The sequence below is a fragment of the Acipenser ruthenus genome, chromosome 7 (assembly GCF_902713425.1).
Source record: "Acipenser ruthenus chromosome 7, fAciRut3.2 maternal haplotype, whole genome shotgun sequence".
NCBI lineage: Eukaryota > Metazoa > Chordata > Actinopteri > Acipenseriformes > Acipenseridae > Acipenser > Acipenser ruthenus.
Window position 1 is genome coordinate 6,289,423 of NC_081195.1, and position 23,959 is coordinate 6,313,381.

The 23,959-nt window shown below is 37.0% G+C and overlaps 1 protein-coding gene across 2 annotated transcripts; it reads left to right on the plus strand.

Moving 5' to 3' along the window:
- The first annotated feature begins 8 nt into the window (after window positions 1-8).
- Window positions 9-2,408, plus strand: tex36 (testis expressed 36). 2 transcript variants are annotated; one of them, XM_059026219.1, is made up of 4 exons: window positions 9-58; window positions 834-974; window positions 1,223-1,303; window positions 1,779-2,408. In XM_059026219.1, the coding sequence occupies exons 1-4, from the start codon at window positions 56-58 to the stop codon at window positions 2,121-2,123; spliced, it is 570 nt and encodes a 189-aa protein (XP_058882202.1). In that variant the 5' UTR covers window positions 9-55; the 3' UTR covers window positions 2,124-2,408. The 2 variants fall into 2 exon arrangements, with proteins under 2 accessions (XP_058882202.1, XP_033883013.2); XM_034027122.3 differs by having other exon boundaries at window positions 22-265.
- Window positions 2,409-23,959: the final 21,551 nt, after the last annotated feature.

Consider the following 23,959-nt stretch of genomic DNA (forward strand, 5'->3'; position numbering starts at 1 on the left):
ACAGCACCCTCACGTAAGCGTGGCTGAACCAGGAAGCGACCATGGCGGGGTTTCTATGGTAACACATAAACTACATTCAGTGTACTCGACTTTTAAGCCTATGAAAGTTTGTTTCAGATATATACATTGTACATTGTCGCGCAGAACGATTGCATTACAATATGCTGATGAATGCCAATTGAGTCTATAAAGTCTGTATTCGAAATTATTTAAAATGCCAAAAGGAGCAAATTACAATCCGTCTCCCGACAGTGATGGGAAATGGGTAAGATTTTTTTTTTTTTTTTTTAACCAGTAATACAAACTCTATAGTCCAATATATAGAGTATAATACTTATTAAGGGACTCGGTGCAATATTGAACATATAATTACATTTGGACATTTGATATGGATTCCAAAAGCTTATAATCGTTAATTATAAAATGTATTTAACTTTTGAACTTTACGCATTCGTAGGATTCTGTGATCTAAAATGTTTTGTAATATTGAAAAAAAACTACCATATTTGATATTTAAATAGTGCAGTATTTATGTTGTTTATTAAAAAACATATTATTTAAGTTATTGTTGTTAGGTGATAATTCTCAAGGCTTTTCTAAAGCAGACATTTACTGTGCGTCACCACACTGCTATACTTCTTACCATATAGTATACTGCAGTCAAATTATATTGAGTGGAAGTCTTCCTTTCTGCTGCTTTTTCCATTCAACAGTGAAGAAAAAAAAACACATTCAATAATAGATTGTGAAGAGATTATACATTCATTTGAACGTTCGTTATCCACAGTGTACCTCAAGTTTGTCAATCGATTTATTACCACTCGATCTCTCAGTTTTCTCATAGAGGTTTGCCACCAATCCAGCTGAAAAGACACATAGCAACAAGCACGGGTTTCATGCTAAACCAGGTGACCACTGCCCTTCCATTTCTGCAGGGGGAGAGGTTTCCAAAAACCTTTATACAACAAGAAGGGGTAAGCTATTCAATAAACCTGCAATGACTACACAGATGTGACAGATTTACTAAGCCTTTGCTGTTCTGTTACAAAGCTAGGAAGGTGGGGGGAATGCAGGGTTGGCAGGGATGGGGTTAAATCTGTCCCTGCCAGCAATCACAGGTTCTCATCCCAGTGCACAATATTGTAAAAAAAAAAAAAAAAAAAAAAAATGTATCCTCATAATTTACCACAGTGTACAACTGTTGTGTTTTTTATTTGCACAGAAAACACCAGGGAGAGAATATCCATTTTCGGTTCATGACAACAGGCTTGCATTGCAGGACACTATGCATGTGTGTGATTCTGTAAGTATCATGTGTAAACATTGCAAAAGCAATTCAGATTACATGGTTAATTACATTAGAGGGATGAAAACTAGATATTTATTAGATTATCTGACCAACAAGAACCCAGAGAATGTCCGTGTTGAAAATAAAACTATAGGATGAACGTTTGAGCCATTCGAAGCTTTACCATTTATCAAACAAGCTTGTAATCTCTATGCTTTGTCTGAGTCAGCCCACTGTAGCACCTGGAATGAATCAAACTGCTTTGCAATGGGAGTCGAAGCATATCACTGCAGATAAATAGTGACCTCGTTATTATCATATGAGGGCCTCATTATTGTAAACTCAAGTTCCTGGTCAGTGTACAACCGCTGGTTATTGGGCATTTTCACTCTCTGTTTAACACAGCAACCCATATGCCATTAGCATTTCTGTTTTTCTTAGTTTTATTTATATTTATCGTTAAAAAAATATGACATTATCTCTTCAAAAGGGACTTGGTCGCAAAAAGGCTAATTGGGAAAAAAGGCAGCACGCATCCCACAACGCTTTCCTTTGGGCTCCAGGAGCATTGGGGAGAGAGGACAACTGCACGTGCTATCAGACAGACTACCTGGGCTGCCAGGACACCGAGTCCCCTGTGTACAGGCGTTACCCCAGAAGCCACACCAGGGGCTCGAGCCACAGTGCTGCCCCTGCTGACAACGACTGTTTGTGGTTCGGGAGGCACAAAGACAAAAACACAAAGCAGCGAGCCCCTCTGCATGTTCCGGTTGGCATTCAGTTTCCCTGGATATACTCCTACTACACCAAAAGTTTCTCGACTAAATATGAGTAGCGGTAATCTTTGGCGGCTAAGAATAAATGCAAAGCAGCTGTTCTTTTTTTGTAATGTTATTATTCTTACACCATCACCAGCTTTTTATTTGACCAAAGTCATGCACGCCACAGTAAGGATTTATTTTTTCCTTAACCAGGCACAAGCAACTCATCGATTCACTGAGACTCCCACTGATAACTTTTTAGAATGAAGCACAAACAGAAAGCTGAACAGTAATCACATTAGAAAATGTAATAATTGATGTATAACAGCAGAAACAATCTGCACAATAAATCTTCCAAATGTGGCATTTCATTGTCTTTGTTTTGTGTAAAGGTGTGAGCCCTAAATATAAGACTGCTGACTAATACCATTATGCAGTTTACATTTGTTCATTTACTTTTAGAAAACCATAACATCAAGATCAATTTAATGGGATTGTTTTTTTCCAAATGTATTATATGCTGATAGTTTATTTTATTTATCCCATTCAAATATTCATCATTGTCTAACTTTTTTTTTAACTAATATATTTATCGATTAATTAATTGTCTAAGTCTGAGCTTGGATAGGTTATCAAAACAGGAATGGCGTCTACCAATCAAGAGGTACAGCTGTTTTAGTAACCGCATCAACTTCTTTCAGTAGGCTACTTCCCACTGTTGAATTAACTGTCATAGAACTTTGAGAAATTTCAAATTATAGCACATTCTAAGCATGAGACAATTAGTAAACAATGTGACTTTTGACACAAATCAACTACTTTGACCTCTTTCCCAATAAAGCAAGCCCCACAACTTTATTTGTAAAGTTACCATCTATTTAGATATTAATAACTATATGCACACCTTGTAAAATCATATTATTGCTTTATTAAAACACATACATTGTTTAATGAAATTACATTAGGCCCTGCTATTGCAGCAGATATTTTTTATTGCTGAACTTTTAAAAGCCTAAAAATTCTAGCCAAGAACCTATCCTTTAAAAATAAATATACTTTATAATTTGAGGTTTTCTTATCTCCGGCAGTACAGCCTTTCATGACAAGGTAGAAAAAAATGGAAGGAAGCTCTAGTGTCCTGTCAACTGTATGCAGCAAAGTAGCTATAGAATATGTTTCACAATCAATACTCTATTTTTCAATGTATTCAGCTTAACTAAGAGATGGGATCCTGGCGGGTTACACATTGCCCACCAGGCACATACAGAAAGATGCAAAATGAATGAATACAGTGAGGGAAGCATCAGTTATAATCAGGGTTATCAGATATCTTGGTAGGAGCATCAGTTGTGATTGTTCTATTTGCATGCAGCTGCAGGACCGTAATACCTGACTTCCCCTGCATATAAAAAAGCAAAAATCAATTGTTCAGCGAGGAACTTTTACTGTGGAAAATCTCATGGGATTCTTGGGCAAAGTCAATACTTCAGTGATGTGCAAAAGAGATACAGAGATATAAGACCAAATGTACACAAATGTGGTTTGGGTCTTAAGAAACGCCTGGAACTATTTTCAGACACTGCAGTAGAATGCTTTATTGTGTATCTAGGCTGAACCGGGAGTTCAATTTGGCTTCCTCAGTTTCAGATTCTTCTCCTAAAACAATCATTTTTAAGAGCTTTTACACAATTAACAATAAAACATTGGCTATCTGATGGCACAAGTTGATTTTCAAATAAACCAAACTGCACTTACAGTATTTGGCCACCAGTGGCACTGTGTGTTATGCAACAGTCCTAAAAAGTAGCCGTCGTAATGTTTTGTTTTCACAAAACCTAAGATTGATTTTTCTTTTCAACGTACAGCTGCTACAGAGTATGGAAAGGCCTTTCTCTATTATCCAGTTAATTTATTGATTTCTGTATGGCATGAATAAATGTGGCTACAGAGGTAATTTCAATAACACAGCCCTAAGAATGTCAGCACAATGAGTGAGATCAGTCACGCTGACACAACTGCCACTGAAAATAAAAGCCAATATTTGCTGAACTTCATGACGCACCACATGGGAGACACTTCCAAAGCATAGGAATTTTAAAACATGTTTATATAGCAAAGCTCAGCTGCATACATTTCAAATAAAAATAACAAATAAATAGCAGTTCTGTTAGAGTCTAAAATCATTTGAAATGGTGGTGGAAATGAGTGTCATTGTCTGTTACTGGAAGAAGGGGAATAACAGTTCACAGGATTCCTTCCATGAAAAGGCCTTGCTGCATTACATTGTCCTTTAAATATGGCAAATGTAATCAAACCCATTCCAGATCCCAGCTGACTCCCAACTCTTTATTCTGACAAGCCAATGCGCAGTAGGACTCCAAGCTGCTGAGATAGTCATAGATATTTTTTTTTAAACACAGTGGTCAGATCCGCAATGTTTTGTATCTAAGAAAAATGTAAATTTTATTAAAATGTCATGTTAATAACTATAGTAGCAGTAATGTATACATTTCTTTTAGGTACATTTGAATACAAATAGTTTATATTTAAAATCTTTAAGTATGGTGTTAAAGGTTGTGGACATTTTTTTGTAATTGTTTTGTTGTTATATTCAGTTTCATTTTGCAAACCTATCAGTCATGTCAGATGATTTGTTTAGCCAGTATTATAATTAGTATTATAAAACATAACTCCTGAAATACTATTCCAGCCCATAATTCCACACTAGGGACAGAGCAGGTTAGTTGGCTTCTCTTTTGCCTTACAATAGCATTGTTATTGGTTTTAAAATGAATCCATAACTTGCACAATATGTAGAAATATTAAAGATAAAGGCTTCCATATTGGAAACAGAGAGCTAATGCACTGGGGCTCGGGCACTTACGTTACTCAGCCACTCATTTAATTTTGAATCAATGTTTACCAATGTGTTTGCTTGTTAGCAGTTACTCAAGCATAATCCTTAACACAGAGAAATTTGGCATTGCTGACAAGAAGTATTTATTTATAGGAAGGGCTTGTGTTTGTTCCTTGACACTGAGCAGCACACAGAGGCTTAAAAGGGTTCCAATGCACTGATGAGGTGCAGCATCTGAAAACAAGCATACATTATTACTGCAGAGGCTATTGATCCGTTTCCATGGAGAGAAGATGCTCTTGCGTATTGTTCATTGGACTATATCCGAACGTTGTCAGACAGGTTTAGGAGTTGATTACGAGAGTGAAAGTTGTGTCGAGTCAAGCAAAAGGTCAGAAATTCAGACACAGCATAGAGATTCTTATTAGAAGATGTGTAATGGTTACTGTAAGGAATGTGTGCTTCCTATAGTATAAAGCACATACACAAATTATTAGAAAATTAACTGTATTTTTGTTCTTATTATTATTACATGGTCATAACGGTTGCAAAATGTGATTTATAGGGGTACAAGCCTTTACAAAAAGACTTTTAATACCTATTTATCATTTTCCTGTGATTTTAATGGATATTTAAATAAAAAAGCCAGTTTAATGACTTAAACAACATATTTTGCAATATATTTCCTTTTTTGATTTTAGGGTTCTTGCTTAAGGCTCTTTTTGTAAAGGCCGCTGAATACCAGACAAGAATGAGTCAGCTTGCAGTATGCTCTTTCTCCACCAGAGGTCAGCCCATCCTATAAAAACAGCAATCGGGTTGTTCTGATGATCAAAACCAGGATTTAAAGTATGAAGACAGTGAGTGCTTGTTTAACACCAATGTTCTGGATGTTTAGGCCAGAAATAATCCAGATGGAACCTCTTTTTTTTTTTTTTTTTTAAATTAACGTGATTGTTTAACCCAAAATCAGTAACAAAATAAAATAAATAAGAAATAAAACAAAGAGAGCACCTACTGAGCGTTTCCTGGGATGTCTCAGAATAAAGTATTTTTGTTGCTGTCCAAGATGCTATGGTCAGTCAGTTTCTTATTTAGATCAATAAGTCAAGGAGCCTTCAGATATTTACCAGCAGAGTTTTCATTGTCAAGTAGCATTACAGAGCAGCAAACAGGATTAAGTGTTAACATGTATCCAGTCTTATTGGGATGGGCTTTTGATGGATAAACTGACATTTGATTGCTTCTCCATGATCGCGTCTGTAATGGACAGGTGAGCGATCTTTCCTTTGCTGGTGTAAAATGAGCCACTGAATGGTATATATCAGGCCAGCTGTGCAAGCTGTGTTCTGTTAGCAAAAGTCCAACAGTATCAATGCCTGGATACAGCAACATATAGAACAATTAATACCCAATTAAAAAAAGAACAACATCACTTTTTATGATTAAAGGAAAACAGATGTATATGTTTTGAAATAAATTTCTTTAAAAAAATTAATAAAACATTATATTTGGCACTGTACTTTAATTGTTCCAGTACTATAGTACCCATGTCATAAACAAAGATATCCCCTTCCCAAAAAATAAACCTTACACTGAAATAATCTAAAAAATCTCCTAATTGTTTAAAAGAGGTTATTATTGCTAAAGGTGCCTCAACTAGCCATATTAACTTTAAACTGTAGACATCTATTTCTTGTAACTTTTTTTCCTCATCCACAAAAGCAAAACTTTTGACTACAGTTGTGTGTATATATATATATATATATATATATATATATATATATATATATATATATATATTATAGGCCACCTAGAAAATAAAATTATATTGTCCCACGTGTCCTTATATGAAACTGGCCTTTTAATGTATGCACAGTAGAGGCAATTTGTTAGAAGAGCCATCTGTCTAATGTTAAATCACATGTATACACAGAACAACTGTTGTAAGCAGTTTTGATTAAATATATATTCATGCAGAGATAACCCAGAATATGTATATATACACACACTGTACAGAGGGCCCTGTTGTTAATTATGCAATGCTTACTATTACTGCACAGGGAAAAGACTGCTCAAGGCTGGGTCTTTTCAGAAGCAATTTGTTGCTAGAATAATTAATAGGCAACTTTCTGAGCAAGTACAACAATAGAGATTCAGACAGCACACACAAATTAGGAAATTGTCGGTGAACGTCATTCTATTTCATGCAATCTGTCTGTTCCAGTATAGGGGGGATTCTTTTGTACAATGACAAAACAGTGAGGCATTTTTCAAAGAGATCCTGCAACACAGACACTTAGACGGGATTGCACGTGGGTGAATAGGAGGAGATAATGTATAAGTGGGGCAGAATAGAGCAGCTCAAGAGCGATAAGGAGAGGAGGGGTGTGGGGAGTGGAAGGCGGGCCGCGGAGCTCACACAATATATCAGCAGTCAATTTGTAGTCCTGTGTTTCCTCTGTGCGCTCTGGGAATGATTGGCACAGGGATGGCTTGGAGGAAGCTAACCCCATGACCTTTCCCATCTGGGTCAGTCACACAAAACATTGGGAGCGATTCTCCAGCATGTCGGTGTCAATGCGAGTGACAGCTGCATGGGAGGCGTCTTGCATTTCAGCGGCTTCTCCCCATGCATGGCTTCACAGGAGTGATGGCTGCCATTCTGCACGGTTTGAAACAGGGTTAGGAAACTGACAGGGAACACGGAAGAAAAGGAAAGCATTGTCATTTCAGAATAAACAAGAGGCTTTTCAACGTCACTGCCATTGTGAGGTCTTGCCTGTCAAAATATTTATGGATAAAATAACTATGATGGCATCTAATCTCATGTAAACCTTATTGGGCTCCAAAATGAAATTGAAATATATGCACCACAGTAATAGTAATTGCAAATGTATCTGCCTTAAATGGTATGAAGCAACTTTGGTGGACTTCAGAGCTGTTACACTCAAACTTTCTAGTGCAGCACAACATACTATTGCCTCCAATATTTTTTTTTTTTTAAAAATGATTAAGTAGAGCCTTTTGTATGTTTTAAAATCACAATTCATTACAAGAGAAGAACATTCTTACAATTTCAGGTTTACAAGCAGACAGTCATTGGCAGATAGTAACACATACAGCGTTGATCAACTTATGGACAGAAGCATTCCATGAAAAGGACCCACTTCAATCTTTTTTGACTTTTTATGCATTTTCTTACTTTTTCATATGAGCAAATGTCCCATAACATTAACATGTGGTCATTATTGATAATGTCTAAATACAAAGATTGCATGTTACAATACAGCCTATAATTATATACAGTATATATATATATATATATATATATATATATATATATATATATATATATATATATATATATATATATATATATATTTGGATGTACACGAATCATTTCATACCATGGTACAATGGTGCTCTTGTGACTGTCTTGTTAATATTTTGTAAAATAATTGGTGAAAAAAAAACATGTAAAACATTTTCGTTTAGCTGACCAGAAACACATGTGCGTCCAGATCTATAGAGTTCTCTTTTTGTATTGTATTTATTGAGCTTTAGGAGGGTCTCAAAGCAGCCAGATTCATTTAGACGCGGATGGTGTTTACAGCCCAGTGCATGACGACTACACAGTCCATGCACAGCATACACACCACAAGTTTAGTTCTCCTCCCCTTTGTTAAAGATCCTCGACTATTCTGTGGAATTCTCGAGGCCACAGAGAGGCTTGATGTTCTCAAACCCGCCTGACAGCACATCTATTCATCTCTTCAGCAACTGGCTGTGATAGCAATCGATTCAAGAGCAGGCAGTGTTGGAGAACGCTGTTGAATGGAGAGTGGAAAAAGTGAGTTTCATTCACTTGTATTACCTTTTTATTCTGTATTTTTTAAACATTGCAAAGTAACTTCCGTACTACTCAACCTTAACTGGACAACAAATACCAGTGCCTTGTTATATGATACCAAATCATTTCAGATTCCGTTACCCTAACCCCAATCATAACCCTAGCCTAATAATAATGAATGGTTATTACTGTGTAACAGAGAGGACTACATGTAATTACCTCATCAATTACAGTGTTAGTGCTGGTACTTTTTGCATGGTTAATATAAATAGCTGGATCTTTTTCTTCTTCCTGGAGAAAAGCATGTTACACATAACAAAGTTTGAATGATTGCTCATAAGTGAAAAAGAAGATTAAATGAAATAGGTGTGTCCTCCTTCTAAAATGTCATTGTCGGTTGTATATGCCAGCACTTCAGTTAGCGACATGAAGACATAAAGCAGGCTGACAGTCCAGTGCTGTGAGTTGCATATCACTTTGTGTAAATGGCTCCTCAGTGGCAGCTCTTGCTCTCCTCTCTCCTTCTGTCTCAACATCTAAGCTCAGGACTGGGTGAGTGGTACAGCCATCATTATCAAGCTGTCTTTTACCGTTTTTCCTGGATAGTTTCTTAATGGAGATGCATCTTGTACAGTATATTGTCCTGCTTTTAAATCTGGTTTTGTAAATTTAATTTTGATACAAAAACAAAGTGACCAAATACAATTGTGATGTTAATAGCCTAGTGTGATTTGTACAACAGCGCACATCAGAAAAACACTGCTGAATATACATACTATTGTATATTAAAGTTTTGAAATATCCTCCTCTGTGTTTGTGTATGCAAGTCATAGGCAAAGTAATTGTAATGCAGCAGAGGCCTCCCATGAAAGACATTGAAAGACTCTGGCTTTGAAGACAAATTTGTTAGAAGCAAAAAGCAAAAACAAAAAAAGAGAGAAATTAAAAAAAGTATTTGTGTTGTGCCCCATTACCATCAGTAACACAACCAGTCATTCACAAAACAGAGAACCAGATCAAATCAAAGCTTAACACAGGGAATCATCTGACAATGCTCTTGAAACTCTTCATGAACTAGCTAAACCCTGTGTGGAAAATCGTTCCGAGGACAAATAAAAAATATAGTGCAGCAGATTTGTTTTTATTTTTTCTATAACATATTTAGTCCCTCTCTTCCCTCTTTGTTTCAGCAGCCCACTTTACCTGGAATATGATTTGATGGACACTCAGCTGCTCAAGATGCATTTCCGAAAGGATGCCTCCAGCGATCTCGAAGTGCAGAACTAGGAGAACTAAGGAGAACTAGGTTGCTTTTTTCACTCACTTGCCAATTTCCATATGCCCCATTACAACAGATTTTGTTTTCTGTAACTTCTTGTCACCCTCAGATAGCAGAGGAGCCGTCAGAGAGGGGGCTCCATGTTTCATTATCCTATCAATTGCTAACACCACATTCAACGCAAGACTGTGCCATTTATTTGTATTAGTTGCTGCTTTCGCAATGAGGAAAGACTTTAGTTGGATACCTTTAAAGTGATTTTTAATAAAAATGTTCATTGCACTCCACAACACCCTACCCACACTGCCTAGCAAGAAGCAACGTGTGATTATTCTATAACAAAGTCAATTCCATACACACCTATAGTCTAGTAGTACAGTAAAGCAGCACTCATGGAGATTTAGAATGGAAACCAATGGGAATTAAAATATATTGAATTGTCTGTCATCAACTATACCACTCATGTTATGTGTGTAATCAGCACATTACCCTTTCAGACTAGTTATTACAAATATTCAGACATGTTATTCTTGAGTTTTTTGAGTTTATCTGGCTCCCCTTTTCAATGAAGTATAGTTTAGAGTTTGAATTGACTTTCCTACATTTTCAATGATTATTATTATTATTATTTTAAGGCAGTCAACTGAACCAATCAAAACCCTAAACAGTAGCTGCCGACCAATCCTTTGGTTGATTCAATTTTAAAAAACTTTTTAAATGAATTGGTTGGCAGTTTCAGAATTTATGCAAATGGCCTGTCCTCCCTTTGTTTCCTTTTATAAAAACTTCTAAATACTTTGTTCTGAAAGAAATACATGGAGTTCTAATCATGTATCTCCTGCCAAGGAATATGACTCAATACAAGCTTGTGGAATTGGAATTTGCTGCAAGTAATTTAACATTTCATTTTAAATGTGTTATTTTTGCCTCATTGTATGTCTGTGCTGCTAGCATGCAGTGTGCAAACAGAGTGGATTCTCTTTATGCAAATTTAAATAAATAAACTATATGAATAACAAATCTATTCCATGCTTGGTTAACTTAGTAACAGAGCAAAATGTGTGGGTATATCCTTACTTGAGATAATGTAGCCTGGTGGACAGGGAAGTCAACCCTGAAACTAACACCTGCAGAGCCTAAAACCCTTGTGAAAAGGCTGACCACTTTCTATATCATCCCAGGTGAACTGTAGTGCTCTCTTACCCTAGTGGGTGGCAGCAGGGATGGAAGGGGGCCATGTTAAACCAAGGTGTTGTCTGATCCTCTAGTGGTTCTACAGGGAGAAGGCTGGTGACATTTAACCACTGTGTAAAAGGATCAATCACTGTGGGTATTGCCAGCAGTAACAGCAATGCCACAACAATCCTGTACAAGTTTTGTAAACAGTGTTATTTTTTATATACCTAGGATTTATTGAAAAACTAAATTGGGTTGGGTTCCAGGAGAAAAAGTGTCAGTGATTTAAATTACTACTGAATTAAACATCTATTAATTTCTGACACATTCAACACTTATTCTCAACAGCCATTAAATCGCTATGTATTTATGACTAAAGATAGTAACACGTTGCAGGGGGCAGTACATGTATGTGCTCCCATGATCTCAGTTTGAGATATCTCTCCCAGATGATTCACTCTGATTTTAACTCTGCTGACACCTGTTTGGAGCAGTGCTCTCCATCTCCATGGCAACTGCTGGAGAAAGAACACTTGTCCACTTACTTGAGGAACCTCATTAAGCCAGGCGGCAGGACAGCAGCTGTGTTCTCAATGTGTTCCACCGACAGCCAGCCTCAGACTCCCTTTATGATGCTCAGGTGATCTCTGGCCCTCTCTAGACCAAACTGTTGAAACCAGGCAAAATAGACGGACAGATGGCTGAATAAATAGAAATTGCCTCAATTTTTAATGTGAACGGACTTACTGAAGTGTGAAAGAAAAAAAAAACAGTGTTGTCTTTAGTATATACACTTCTGCCGTTATAAAAGTTTAGCACAGTATTTTTGCACTTTTCCTATGGTTATACTTTGTATTTACCACTTTACCCTGGTCTACCATGTTTTTAAATAGGCTTTACCATACTTCTCTGCTTTACAATGCTTAGCTATGCTTTACCATGATTTCACTGTGCTTTATTACACTTTGCTATGTTTTTACTATAGGAAACTTTTATAAGGGTTAGTTTACCATAATTTTGTTTTGTAATATGCTTTACCATACCTCTCTGTTCTTTACAATTCTTCCCTATGCTTTACCATGCTTTCACTGTGCTTAATTACACTTTGCTGTACTTTTACTATTAGAAACTTTTCTAAGGGTGCTCTTGGCACTAGAGGTAATTGAAAGAGTGTCATGAATTAAATAGCATTATCACCAGTAGCAGCAGTAGACCTGAAGACACCTCGACTTTCCCTCACTTATGAAGGATGGTCATGCAGCTCAGTAGTGCCACAGGCAAATATCATTATCCAGGAATTTTGGAGAAGTTAACTAAAGGGCAGGGCTGCTGTGTGCACAAGGAGTGCTGTGATCTTTATATTATACAACAAAGTGGACCTCAATTTGCCCCAGAGCTTCTGGCATTTAAACAACAGCAACCTAATTTCTATACTACTGAATTCATCTAAGCCGCTGTTCCACAGGGTAACTCCACTGAAAGGACGAATAGTTATGAGGCTGATGAACTGGTCCCTGTAAAGATGACCCGAGTGTGGTACTGCACCTGCTATCCCAGGTTATAAATTATCAGACCTTTTATTTATTTATTTACTTTTGACACATGTTCATTATAATAATAAAAAACAAAATCCTTTTGCTGTCACCTTTTCTCTTGTATGCCTATGTTTCCCCTCCGTTAGACCTGTCATTGTTCTTTACACTTTAAATCCCTCACAAAGACAAAAGGGCCCTCCTACATTTTGTGTTTCAGCATTGTGTCTTTCCTTATGGGAACAGTCTCAGATCACAGGATTTTCATCCTGGAGTATGGAGTGTCGCACTTCTTTGGTTTTCCTACAGATACAGTATTTAAAAATGGTTATGACAGTGGGATGGTTTATCTGATTTATGCAGGTGTCAAGTGGTTCTTCAAAAGCAGCAGGCTTATGAATTGTTAGGACATGACATCACGACTTTCAGACAGACAGATATCTGTGTCATCCTACTGGAAATGTATGTGTACCCCCAGGCTGTTACTGCCTCATGCACTCCCACATTGAACCATAAACCCCTAGTGAGCAGTTATAGTGGAGTTGGCAACAACTTATAAATCAGAGGAAGCCGTCGGATCTTCATGGTATTTGCGGGCACGTTGTCCTCTCTGCTGGAGACGCCTCTTCTCAGTGCCTACTGTGTGGGACAGAAGAAACAGGTTTCAGAAAGCCCTTCAGAATTCCGGAAAACAAAAATGCGTGCCGATACAAAACGATGGCAGCTCTGTCAGCTACCACACAGATAAAGGAAAATTGAATTATTTCCTTAAAATGTGGGGCCCGTTTATAAATGAAACAAAAATAGATATGCGATAGATATTACTGTTGGCTTACTACAGTGACTTTAAAAAAATGTTGTAACCTTTGTTATCATGCTATTCCTATTATATAATAATCACCACTGAAGGTATGGGTTATGGGTTTAGATATAAACATGTTATATATTTGAGAATATGTTTATATTATAAGATTGCATGTATGTATTTAAAAAATGTATTTAAATATATATATATATATATTTTTTTTAAATGTATGGTTTTCAACTGCCTGGTGTGAACCTCAAACATATTTCTGTTAGAACCTTTGAAAGTGAATGCATTAACCCTCTGTAGTCACGTTCTTTAATTAAATACATGTATTGTTTTAAAAAAACCGCACGGTGTCTAATGTGGTTTGCGCGAAACGTGTACCATAAGGTTTGCAACACCAAGTCATTTTAACTACAAGGATAAAAATAAAGAAATCAAATTGACAAATAAAATGGTTTCATTAAGAAATTTAAATAAGCAGAGCTTTTCCCTTATCTCTCTCTTTAGATGTACCAGTCGGTAAAGTAGATATATAAATTGCATTGGCGTTTATTGCTGGCTTTGTGATATTAATAAAGTGGAATTATGTATTTTCTGAACTGGGGGTTTGTCGGATGAAGATCCACCACTAAAGCAGAACAGACACAAGTGCAAACAGCACATACTGTACAGAGGTAATCTTTATATACTGCACCTCCCTATTAACTCTAAACAGCAGCCACTCATGTAATAAATGAGTCAATTTGGACCTACTGCAGTCTGCATGTATAGATTTTGAAGAACATATAGTTATTGACAATCACAGCACTGAAACTGCATATTTAATAATACAAAACTACTATATTTCTAAAAGAAATCTATGTATGTTATATAACCCTAATGCTAACACTAACCCTAACTAACTCTAACCCCAACCCTTGGGCCACTTAAGGCTAACTAGGACTGTCAAACTCACTTGTGAACCAAACCAGATGTGAACACAAGCTTCCTTTAACCTGTTGTGCCATCTAGTCACCCTGACGATATACAGTATAGAGCACCCGAACCCACTGCCCAGGAAAGGAGATACACCACTATGGCAAAATAAAATGCCTTGGAGGTCTGGAGTTTTACTCAATATGTTGTAACTGAATGATTTAAAAGGTTATTATTATTAGTAGTAGTAGTAGTGGTAGTAGTACTATAATCACATAGAGTAGAGACATCTCCAAATAGATCTCTGTCTGCAGATGTCTCACAAACCACACGTTTCTGCTAATCCAATAGAGAGTACTCCAATGAACTACTTTGTCATTCATATTAGGGATCATAGCTGTGAAAAGAGACTGTAAAATTATTCCTTTCCAAAAATAATTCATTTTTTATGAACGTCAGCATGGGCATGCTTGTACATATGTCAGTGTCGAGGAAATTGCATTACATACACAAGTACACACTATGTCTTCCAAATGATACATGCATTTTTATGTATAAAAAAGCTAACTTATTACTGAATAGGTTGCAATGAATTATAGACCTGATCATTATTGGAGGAATTTCACCTCTAAGAATTAGATTTTGTTTTTTGTTTTCTTATTTGCTGCAGAATTTAATTGGGGGCTAAGCGGACTCCCCCAAAGTAATATATTTCTGAACAGCAGCAGTCCCACTTTAATAAAATCTGAATCACTTGTAGGTTTCATTCCCTGACTCCAAGTTAGATTTTTGTATATTCTAACAACAATTGAATCCTTTTGTCAGTTTATTAGGAAAAGCCACCTCATTTGAAGGCTTGTTTGTTTCCCCACTTTTCCGCAGTGAATTTATTATTTATTTTTTTCTTAGCAGACGCCCTTATCCAAGGCAAGGGGTTGTGTGATGTGGTTCAATCCACGCCTTCAATGTTAACCCATGAATAAATCTTGGCACTTGTCACGCGCCGTCTATTTCTACAGTGATACAATGGTATTAATGCCATTTACAAACCCTGCCAGAGCTTATGCTTATATATATATATATATATATATATATATATATATATATATATATATATATATATATATATATATATTAGGGAATTGTCTTTCAACATAATGTTTTAATTATTCTGATACCATTTACTGGAAATCCCAACGGCTCTCTTTTCAAAAAGTACTGCTTGCAAATTGATCAGATAATGCAATTAAGTGAGTGTACTCTGTGTTAAATAAAAATCCTTATAGGATCAGGCTAGAGAATTGAAGTTATAATACTGAATCACTTACCCGATAGATAATTGTCAGGGGTGGCAGTTTAGGTGTGCCGAACCGATAATCCCAGTATGGTAGTGTACAGAGAAGCATGGTACAGGTTTGCCAAGGCATGATCAACTGCAAACTGCAACTACAATTAAAAAGGCTGACCCAGCCTGTCTTGGTAGTGAAATATTTAGTACAGAATAAATCACAGTCAAGCTTAGTCATGGGTGTCATTCAAATGTTCCACGCAGGGTTACTGAAACAGGAAAGAACCAGGAATTATAATTGCTATACAGACTGACATTATATGTGCTGCTGATATCTTGGCATGATAGTTCTTTAAATTATTCAGTACTTTGCTCCAAGCTGAAGTGAGGCTATGAATAAAAAAAAAAAAAAATCCTTAGGCATGCGAGCTCTGATAATACAAACAGAAACCTGTTGGTTCTAATTTGTTCTGTTTGTCCTTGAAAAGTACCATTGTGTTTCGGAATGAAAAGGAAAGGCCTTTATACAAACAAGCCTTGGATTATAATTACATGCAAGGTTATCCCAGTAGGTTCTCCCAGGCTAATTGACTATGTATTAAATTACCTAGAAAGAATGCAGGCAAATTCTAAGGTTTCAGTCCAAACATTCATCAAGACCTGCTTGTTGCTGCTTGACTAGCCAGCAGTGGGAGTCTCCCTTTCGAGGTTAAAGATGGCAATACAGTATGTCAGCCTACTTGTTGTTATAAGCAGTACTCACTCAAACAGGCACCAAATTATATACCAAGCATCAAAAGAAACTTATCACTATTATAAACACTTATTTTTCAAAAAAACAAATTTAAAAAAGTATATAAAATGGACATTGATGAAATGTTTTTGGTTTCTTTTTAATCACTCGATCACATTCATCCTTGACCATGACATGCTTGAGTGACTGTGACTGAAGCAGATGCACTTAATTGCCTAATTAGCGAGACAGTTGATTGGACACTGGATATGGAGTGATTTCAGCTGTTGAATTGCAAGCTTGAATAAAAGCAATAAAAAATCACAGAAAAAAAAAATGCCACGTCGTTTAAAATAGACCTAGACACAAGATTTAAAGCGTTTTAAAGCACTCGAGTGCCCATTTTAATATTTACAATAATACAATAAAACAAAACAAACACCTAACTCCCACTCAGAGTACTTACTAAACTTTTCTTTGTTTCCCTAACTAACCCACTGGACGGGTGTTGTAATGTATTTAGACCTTTTCAGCCACACGGTACCCTGGAAGGACTCTGTAAACGCCGTGGTGTAACTTTAACAAACTGAGTTCACAAACAAACAAAACAAAACACAAAACAAAACCCAGCCCTTCTTTTGGCACTAACTAAACAGGTTAATGGTACTCCTATCTAAAGCAGGGCAGCGTAAGCCTGTTCCCCTATTTAAACCAATTCCACAAATAAACTAATCCAAATCACCATCCAGCACTTTCCTTGTCAAAACCCGTTCCTTTGTTTCTTTATCAGAAAATACTTATTCGTCCAACACCCTGTTCCCTGTTCCCTGTTCCCTGTTCCCTGTTCCCTGTTCCCTGTTCCCTGTTCCCTGTTCCCTGTTCCCTGTTCCCTGTTCCCTGTTCCCTGTTCCCTGTTCCCTGTTCCCTGTTCCCTGTTCTCATCACCAAACACACAAACTGTGACCTTTTTATTCTCCAACTTGATCAGTTGCATCTGATCAGCATTTACCCATTAATTATTCTATTAAGCAATTGTTACCTTTGCTATGATGAAGTGTATGTGGCTATCACCAGGGTCCTAAAGCCTCCATATTAATGTTCGGCACATACACATCATCACAGTATATATATATATTTGTGCAATAGTAATGATATTCAAGAGCAGAAAACAAATGGCTTACTCCATGCCTCCGTAGTTGTTACAAGTTAGAGGGAGTACAGTATTGTGATACTATTCCTGTGTCATTAAAGTGTGAATGGTACTCTATACTTTACAGCAGGGGTCTCCAACCCTGCTCCAGGACCAGGGTGGGAGATTGCTGCTTTACACAAAGTGGAATAAAACGTATTATAAATGAAGGTATAGTATATAAGCACAAATTCTGTCTACCGGTATGGATTTGTGTAAGTACAATATACAAAGGCTATATACCAGCAATCACATCAGTGAAAAAGATTGTTTCAGAGGTATTGTTGTCATATTTAGGAGGTAAGAGCTTTTTATTTCTCAACTGAACCATGCTGGGACCAATATTTGCAGCAGTAGACCCCAAATTAATTCAGTTCATTGGGAGGTCACGTGTAAACATGACCCCCTCCTCCTGTTCAGGTCAGAAATATAGTGTGGGCCTTTTATGCAACTTGGTTTTGTCTAAAAGAAATACTTTAAAAAAAAAAACATTTTAAAAATGTCCATTAAGAGTATCAGACTTGCCTTGAAATATATGACACAGTTCTGTCACAGTTATGAACTCAGGTATAGTGTTAAATCAAGTCTTTAAAAAAACAGAAATAAACATTGAAAGATTTATAAGAAACCAACACTGCTACTATTACTACCAGGTTTCAGGTATAACTGTCAAACATTGCAGCCTGTTTGTTGCTACTGGGGACTGATAAGGATCCAGACTCTAACTTCCTACAAATCAGTTTATCTCTTGGTTTTGTTTTTCTTAGTCCCAACTCCGGCCTGTAGGTAGGCTGTAGGCCCCCCTAACTTTTTTTCATACTGTATTGCACAATAATAATAATAATAATAATAATAATAATAATAATAATAATAATAATAATAATAATAATAATAATAATGTTCCTTTTGTTCCTTGTTTAATGTGAAATTTGTAATATGATCTAATCTAATTTGTAATATAATCTGTTATTTGTAATATGATCAGCACCCTATTATACCATTTTCATCTTCATAGCAGGGGCCTTTATGAGCAGCTAGTCATTGTAGTCCATGGGGGGGGGGGGGGGGGGGGGGTTATGAATGGCTTTTCAGGCATCTTTATCACTCGGAAAGATACTTATCCGTCAGGCAGAGGCTTTTGTGTAGTTCGCTTGAAGTAACATCTTCTGATTATTTTTTAAAAACAAAGAAGGCAAGGTATGTTTTAATAAACAGAATGCAAATGCACACTAATACATACTAATGAACCCGGATTGATTGCGAGGAGATGCTCAATTAATTAGACCTCCTCTTTTTGGGGTCCAAAACCAAAAGAAGGCTAAACCCTGTTTACCATGTTTAATTTACAATTGTGTATTTGATGTGATGAGTAGAATGGATTTGCACCTGCAAAGTAGAAAGGGCTTTGAACAGATTGCAAACATCTCACAAACACTGCATCTCGGATTTCAAGCGTCACTGCATTGGGAGCCTTGATGATATCTTTGTGTGCTTTTGACTCCTTTTGATTAATAAATGCAAACACATTTCTTTTAGTAACCTCTGTAGCAACCTTTGCATAACAATGAGATACAGTGGGAAGTGATGCACTCCCCCAATTCTGCTCATTTAATAGAATGCAAACTAACTTCAGTGTACATTAATTAGCTGTTGCCATACTAAATAAGGGGTCAGCTCTTGACACGTTACTTAGTGCAACTTGTGATGGTCCCGTGTCTCAGACAAGCCTTACAGCATGCCTAGGGGAATTTTTCTTTAGGTGATTGGCAGAATCTTGTCTTCTGACAGCCACCTGTTCATTCCTTGCAGCAATACAATAAGTTGGTAAGAATCAGAGAACATTCACACAACTTGCTGTTGCAGCCTCAAGTGATCCACATGCCTACAGTTTTGTAAATGTAAAAAAAAAAATTTACAATGAGAATATTAGGCCACGAGGTGACGAAAAAACAAAAAACAAAAACACAACACCTGGTTTTAAAAAGAGAAGCGAGCTGAGCCACAATGCTCTGTTTTTGGGTGTGGCACTAATTAAACCTTTTTGATTTAAACAGGCATTTTAACATGATTCTCATAATCACTTTGACTATTTATTAAGATAAAACCAGATCCCATTGGATTTGCTAATAGAAGGTACCAATTAAGAAGACAAATAAACCTGTGACAGTTTCTTCTTTAAAAAAAAAAAAATCACGGGATGCATTCCCCCTGGAAGCTCTCCATCAGGAAGTGCTACACTGAGTCCTGATGCACTGCTAACAGTCGTATGCAGATGTCAGACCCTTTATTTTTTTCTTTGCATAAATACAATATACAAACTGTAGCTTATCAGCAAAATAAGCAAGTTTGCCTGGCTGTCTAATATTCAAGAACCTGCACCGGCAAATGACAGCTCCCATAATTGACTTCTATTGCCCGATTTTGTACTAGTAATGAAGTTGGGAATGTAACATTTCTTTCATTACCTATTCATTAAAGATATGACTTGGAAATAGAGTTGCCATGGAGATGACTCGGAGAATTCTGAGCACATTATAAGAATTTCATTGTTTACACCGGTGTTGAGATAACGGATGGATATTTTAGTCGCTGGTCTTTTAGCTGACTTATAAATCACATGAACAGTAATGCAAATGGTTTACCCTCCTATGTGCAGATGTCTGTTTATGCTGTGTGCAATTTAGTTACCTTTGTCACAAATAACAACAGCCAGCAGTCTTTTCAAAAAGCATTTAGAAGTATGTCCTCTCCTGTAGTAACCAATGCTTTAAGACACAATTTCACTTAATTTTAGGCGTGTGAGCGTTCCAAAGGGTATATATCCAAAGCATATATATATGCTATATATATATTTATATAACATCACAAATACAGAGTTTTACCTGCTTTATTGGGCAATTTGAATCAAAGCATCACAACAAGCCAGCCAGTATCTTTGGTGTAACTGCTAGAGTGTTTAAATAAAACAGTGCTGTTTTAATAAACTACTGGAATTCATTCTCAAGTAGGATTAACAGAAAACGTGTTGGTTCTGCGTGGTTAATGAAAAAATAATCAGCAGGCACTCTCTGTGTCCCATTCTCCTCCACGGTGCTTGACAGTGGCATCCATTGAGAAAAAGCAGAGGAGATTATTGTGTTTACAGTAACCATAGAGAATGCCTGAAGCATAAAGCGTGAGTGTGGGGCTCAGACTTGACCCTTATACCTGCAGCTCAGTGTGCTAGAAGCAGCTTTGAGAATAAGCTATAGTGTTGTATCATCAGGGGAGGAGGGGGGAGCCAAATTACTTTGAAGACAACAAGGAAGGTTTTTTGAGCATTCGTTACTATTGTTTTTAGCTGCCACTGGTTTTGTTGCCACTGCCGAAAAGATGATGTCATTTGTCTTCAGACACAACTTTGTTAATTCTTTACATGATAAAAGAGCCGATCTATAAAAAAAAAAAAGATAATAATCTTGCTCTTGGAAAGATTGATCATGTGTCCACTGAGATAATACTGGTCCCAGGAGCCATGATTCTGCTTTCCACCGTACACTGTAAACATAGTAAAATGCCTCAATAAAGTAAACTTTTTTATAAGGTTCATTCCAGTGCCCTTGGTTTCCTCCACCATTTCGAGAGCCAGGTTTAGTCGTGTTTGCTAGGGCAGTGGGTTCCTGTCCTGTCCCAATTCATGATGAACACTTTCCAACCCATTAGCCTTGTCATTACCAGGGCAGCAGTGTGGAGTAGTGGTTAGGGCTCTGGACTCTTGGGTTCAATCCCACTGACACTGCTGCTGTACCCTTGAGCAAGGTACACGCGTCCTCTGAAACGTGCTCCTGCCAAGTTGCCTTTTTTCGCACTGCAGATCCACAGCAATGCCACCAGACCTATAGTGCTGGAGGACAACACAGATCTGGCGGCTCCACTGCAGAACCACAGGCGCCCTATCAGCCACAGGGGCCGCTGATGCGCGGTGAGCCATGGATTCCCCTGCCGACCTAAGCCCTCCCTACCCGGGCAGCGCTCAGCCAATTGTGCGCCTCCCCCTAGGAACTCCCAGTCACGGTCGGCTGTGACATAGCCCGGATTCGAACCTGCGATCTCCAGGCTATAGGGCACATCCTGCACTCCACGCGGAGCGCCTTTACTGGATGCGCCACTCGGGAGCTCCTTGAGCAAGGTACTTTACCTAGATTGCTCCAATAAAAAAAACAACTGTATAAATGGGTAATTGTATGTAAAAAAAATAATGTGATATCTGTATAATGTGATATCTAGTAACAATTGTAAGTCGCCCTGGATAAGGGCATCTGCTAAGAAATAATATAATAATAATTGCTTCCTGTACTTTGCTTGTCTGCTGCCTTCATTCATTTTCTCCGTTCCCACCTACAGTACAGTACTATGATTACTTAATCTCGGGCACATTTCTTTTTTCTTTCCCTTCTTCTTATCATTAGTTACTCCCTGGTGGTTTCCTTATTGCTCCTGCCCTGCAAGGCATCATGTCTGTATTTATGCTTCATAAAGCTCTCGCGCTCGTGCCTTCATTACAGCCCTTGTCCACTATCTTTTGGAGTAACTTGAACCCTTTCAGTACCCATTCGTCCACCCCCGTGTTTTAAGAGTACACTGCATTTACACATGTGAGTGTGTACTTACAATGTAATTACTATGTAACCACACATTGTAGTTAGAGACACTTAAAGTAAAGCGTTACCAAAAGATATTTAAACTTTTTTTTTTTTTCTGTACTGTGTTTTCTTTTAGTTCTTTTTTAAATGCTCACATGAGGGTGGCATAGCATTTCATTTGTCATGGAATTGAAATTGGAATTGGATTGTAATAATTCAATGCAAAGCATTCAATTCACAGTATTCTTTACTTGTTTATCTTCTTGTATGGATTTTAGAAAACTTAAAATTGTTGCACGAAATCCTTAGAATTTTGATTCATATTTAAGATCCACCCACACCCACCTCCATTTTTTATAGATTTTTTTTCAGGATCGATCTTCCAGCCACCATGAATGCTTTCTTTAGTTCTCTTTAAACTTTTTGACATGGTCTCTCTTTCTTTTCTCCCCTACTCTCCCTGATACAACATGATACAACCTTCTCTTTAAGTTTTCCTGTACCGGATTTCCTATTCCGTTCATAAACTGCATGACTTTAAGGCTATAACCAGAATGCATGCGATTAAAAAGAAACTTTACAAAGACAAAATTACGGCGAAGAATCATTCACAAATGAAGGGGAATTGTTTATTTTATTTACCTTTTTGGAAAGGAAAGCAATCTTTTGGGAAAACATATGATTTGGTTACAAGGGTGTGGGGGCTATGGACTCTACAGGGTTATGATATATATATATATATATATATATATATATATATATATATATATATATATATATATATATATATATATAGTAATGTGTATCTTTAAGGTGTTTAGAGAATGCTAATACACTTTTAACACTTCAGCTAATGTAGTGAGGTGTAAAGAGATTGACAGAAAGTTTGATTGAACAGCACCATAAAACAGGGATGCAATGCAAGTCATACAGAGGTGCTGTATGTTGTAAGATTGAATCTACCCCTAATTGACACCATTTCTGATGTGCTTACCTAACCTCTGATAAATCATCCCATCTAACCATTTATGGTCATCTTACAAATTATATACAAGTTAACCATGATGTTGTCCATCTCCATATCCTGTGCCCCAAGATGGGCTTGTCTTAATAGTTCCTTTGAAAACTGTCCACACCCTGTATAAAACAAATATTTATTTCAGCACTAGCTTGTGCTTTTATTTCAAACCCGAGTCTCTAGAAAGAATATTAAAAACTGCTGTTACTAAAAAAAAAAATTTCTTTGGAGGAGACAATAAGTCAAAGTTTCCAGGAAAGAGAAGAGCATTTTGAGGTCATCTTATGCTCTAGTATATTCAGATGCCATCGCTGGGGTTTGTGAAGAGTCATCTCCTTTTTTAATCAAAAGGAGGTTACAATTATTTCCCACATTATACACATAAGCAATGCATTATATTCCTAATGGCAATTAAACTGTGCATGCCCTGTCACATTTGGTAAAGACAGTTTACAATAAGCCAGAAGGGTAGAACAGAGCAGCCACTATCACTGCTTCTTGTGTACATAGTTTTGCCCAAGGCTCTACTAGCTCATAGACCCAGTGTCAGCATAGAATTGCCAGATATTTGAATTGGCAGTGAACATATAAACAAGGGTTTAAACTAACAAAAGTAATTGGAAGAAACATATACACT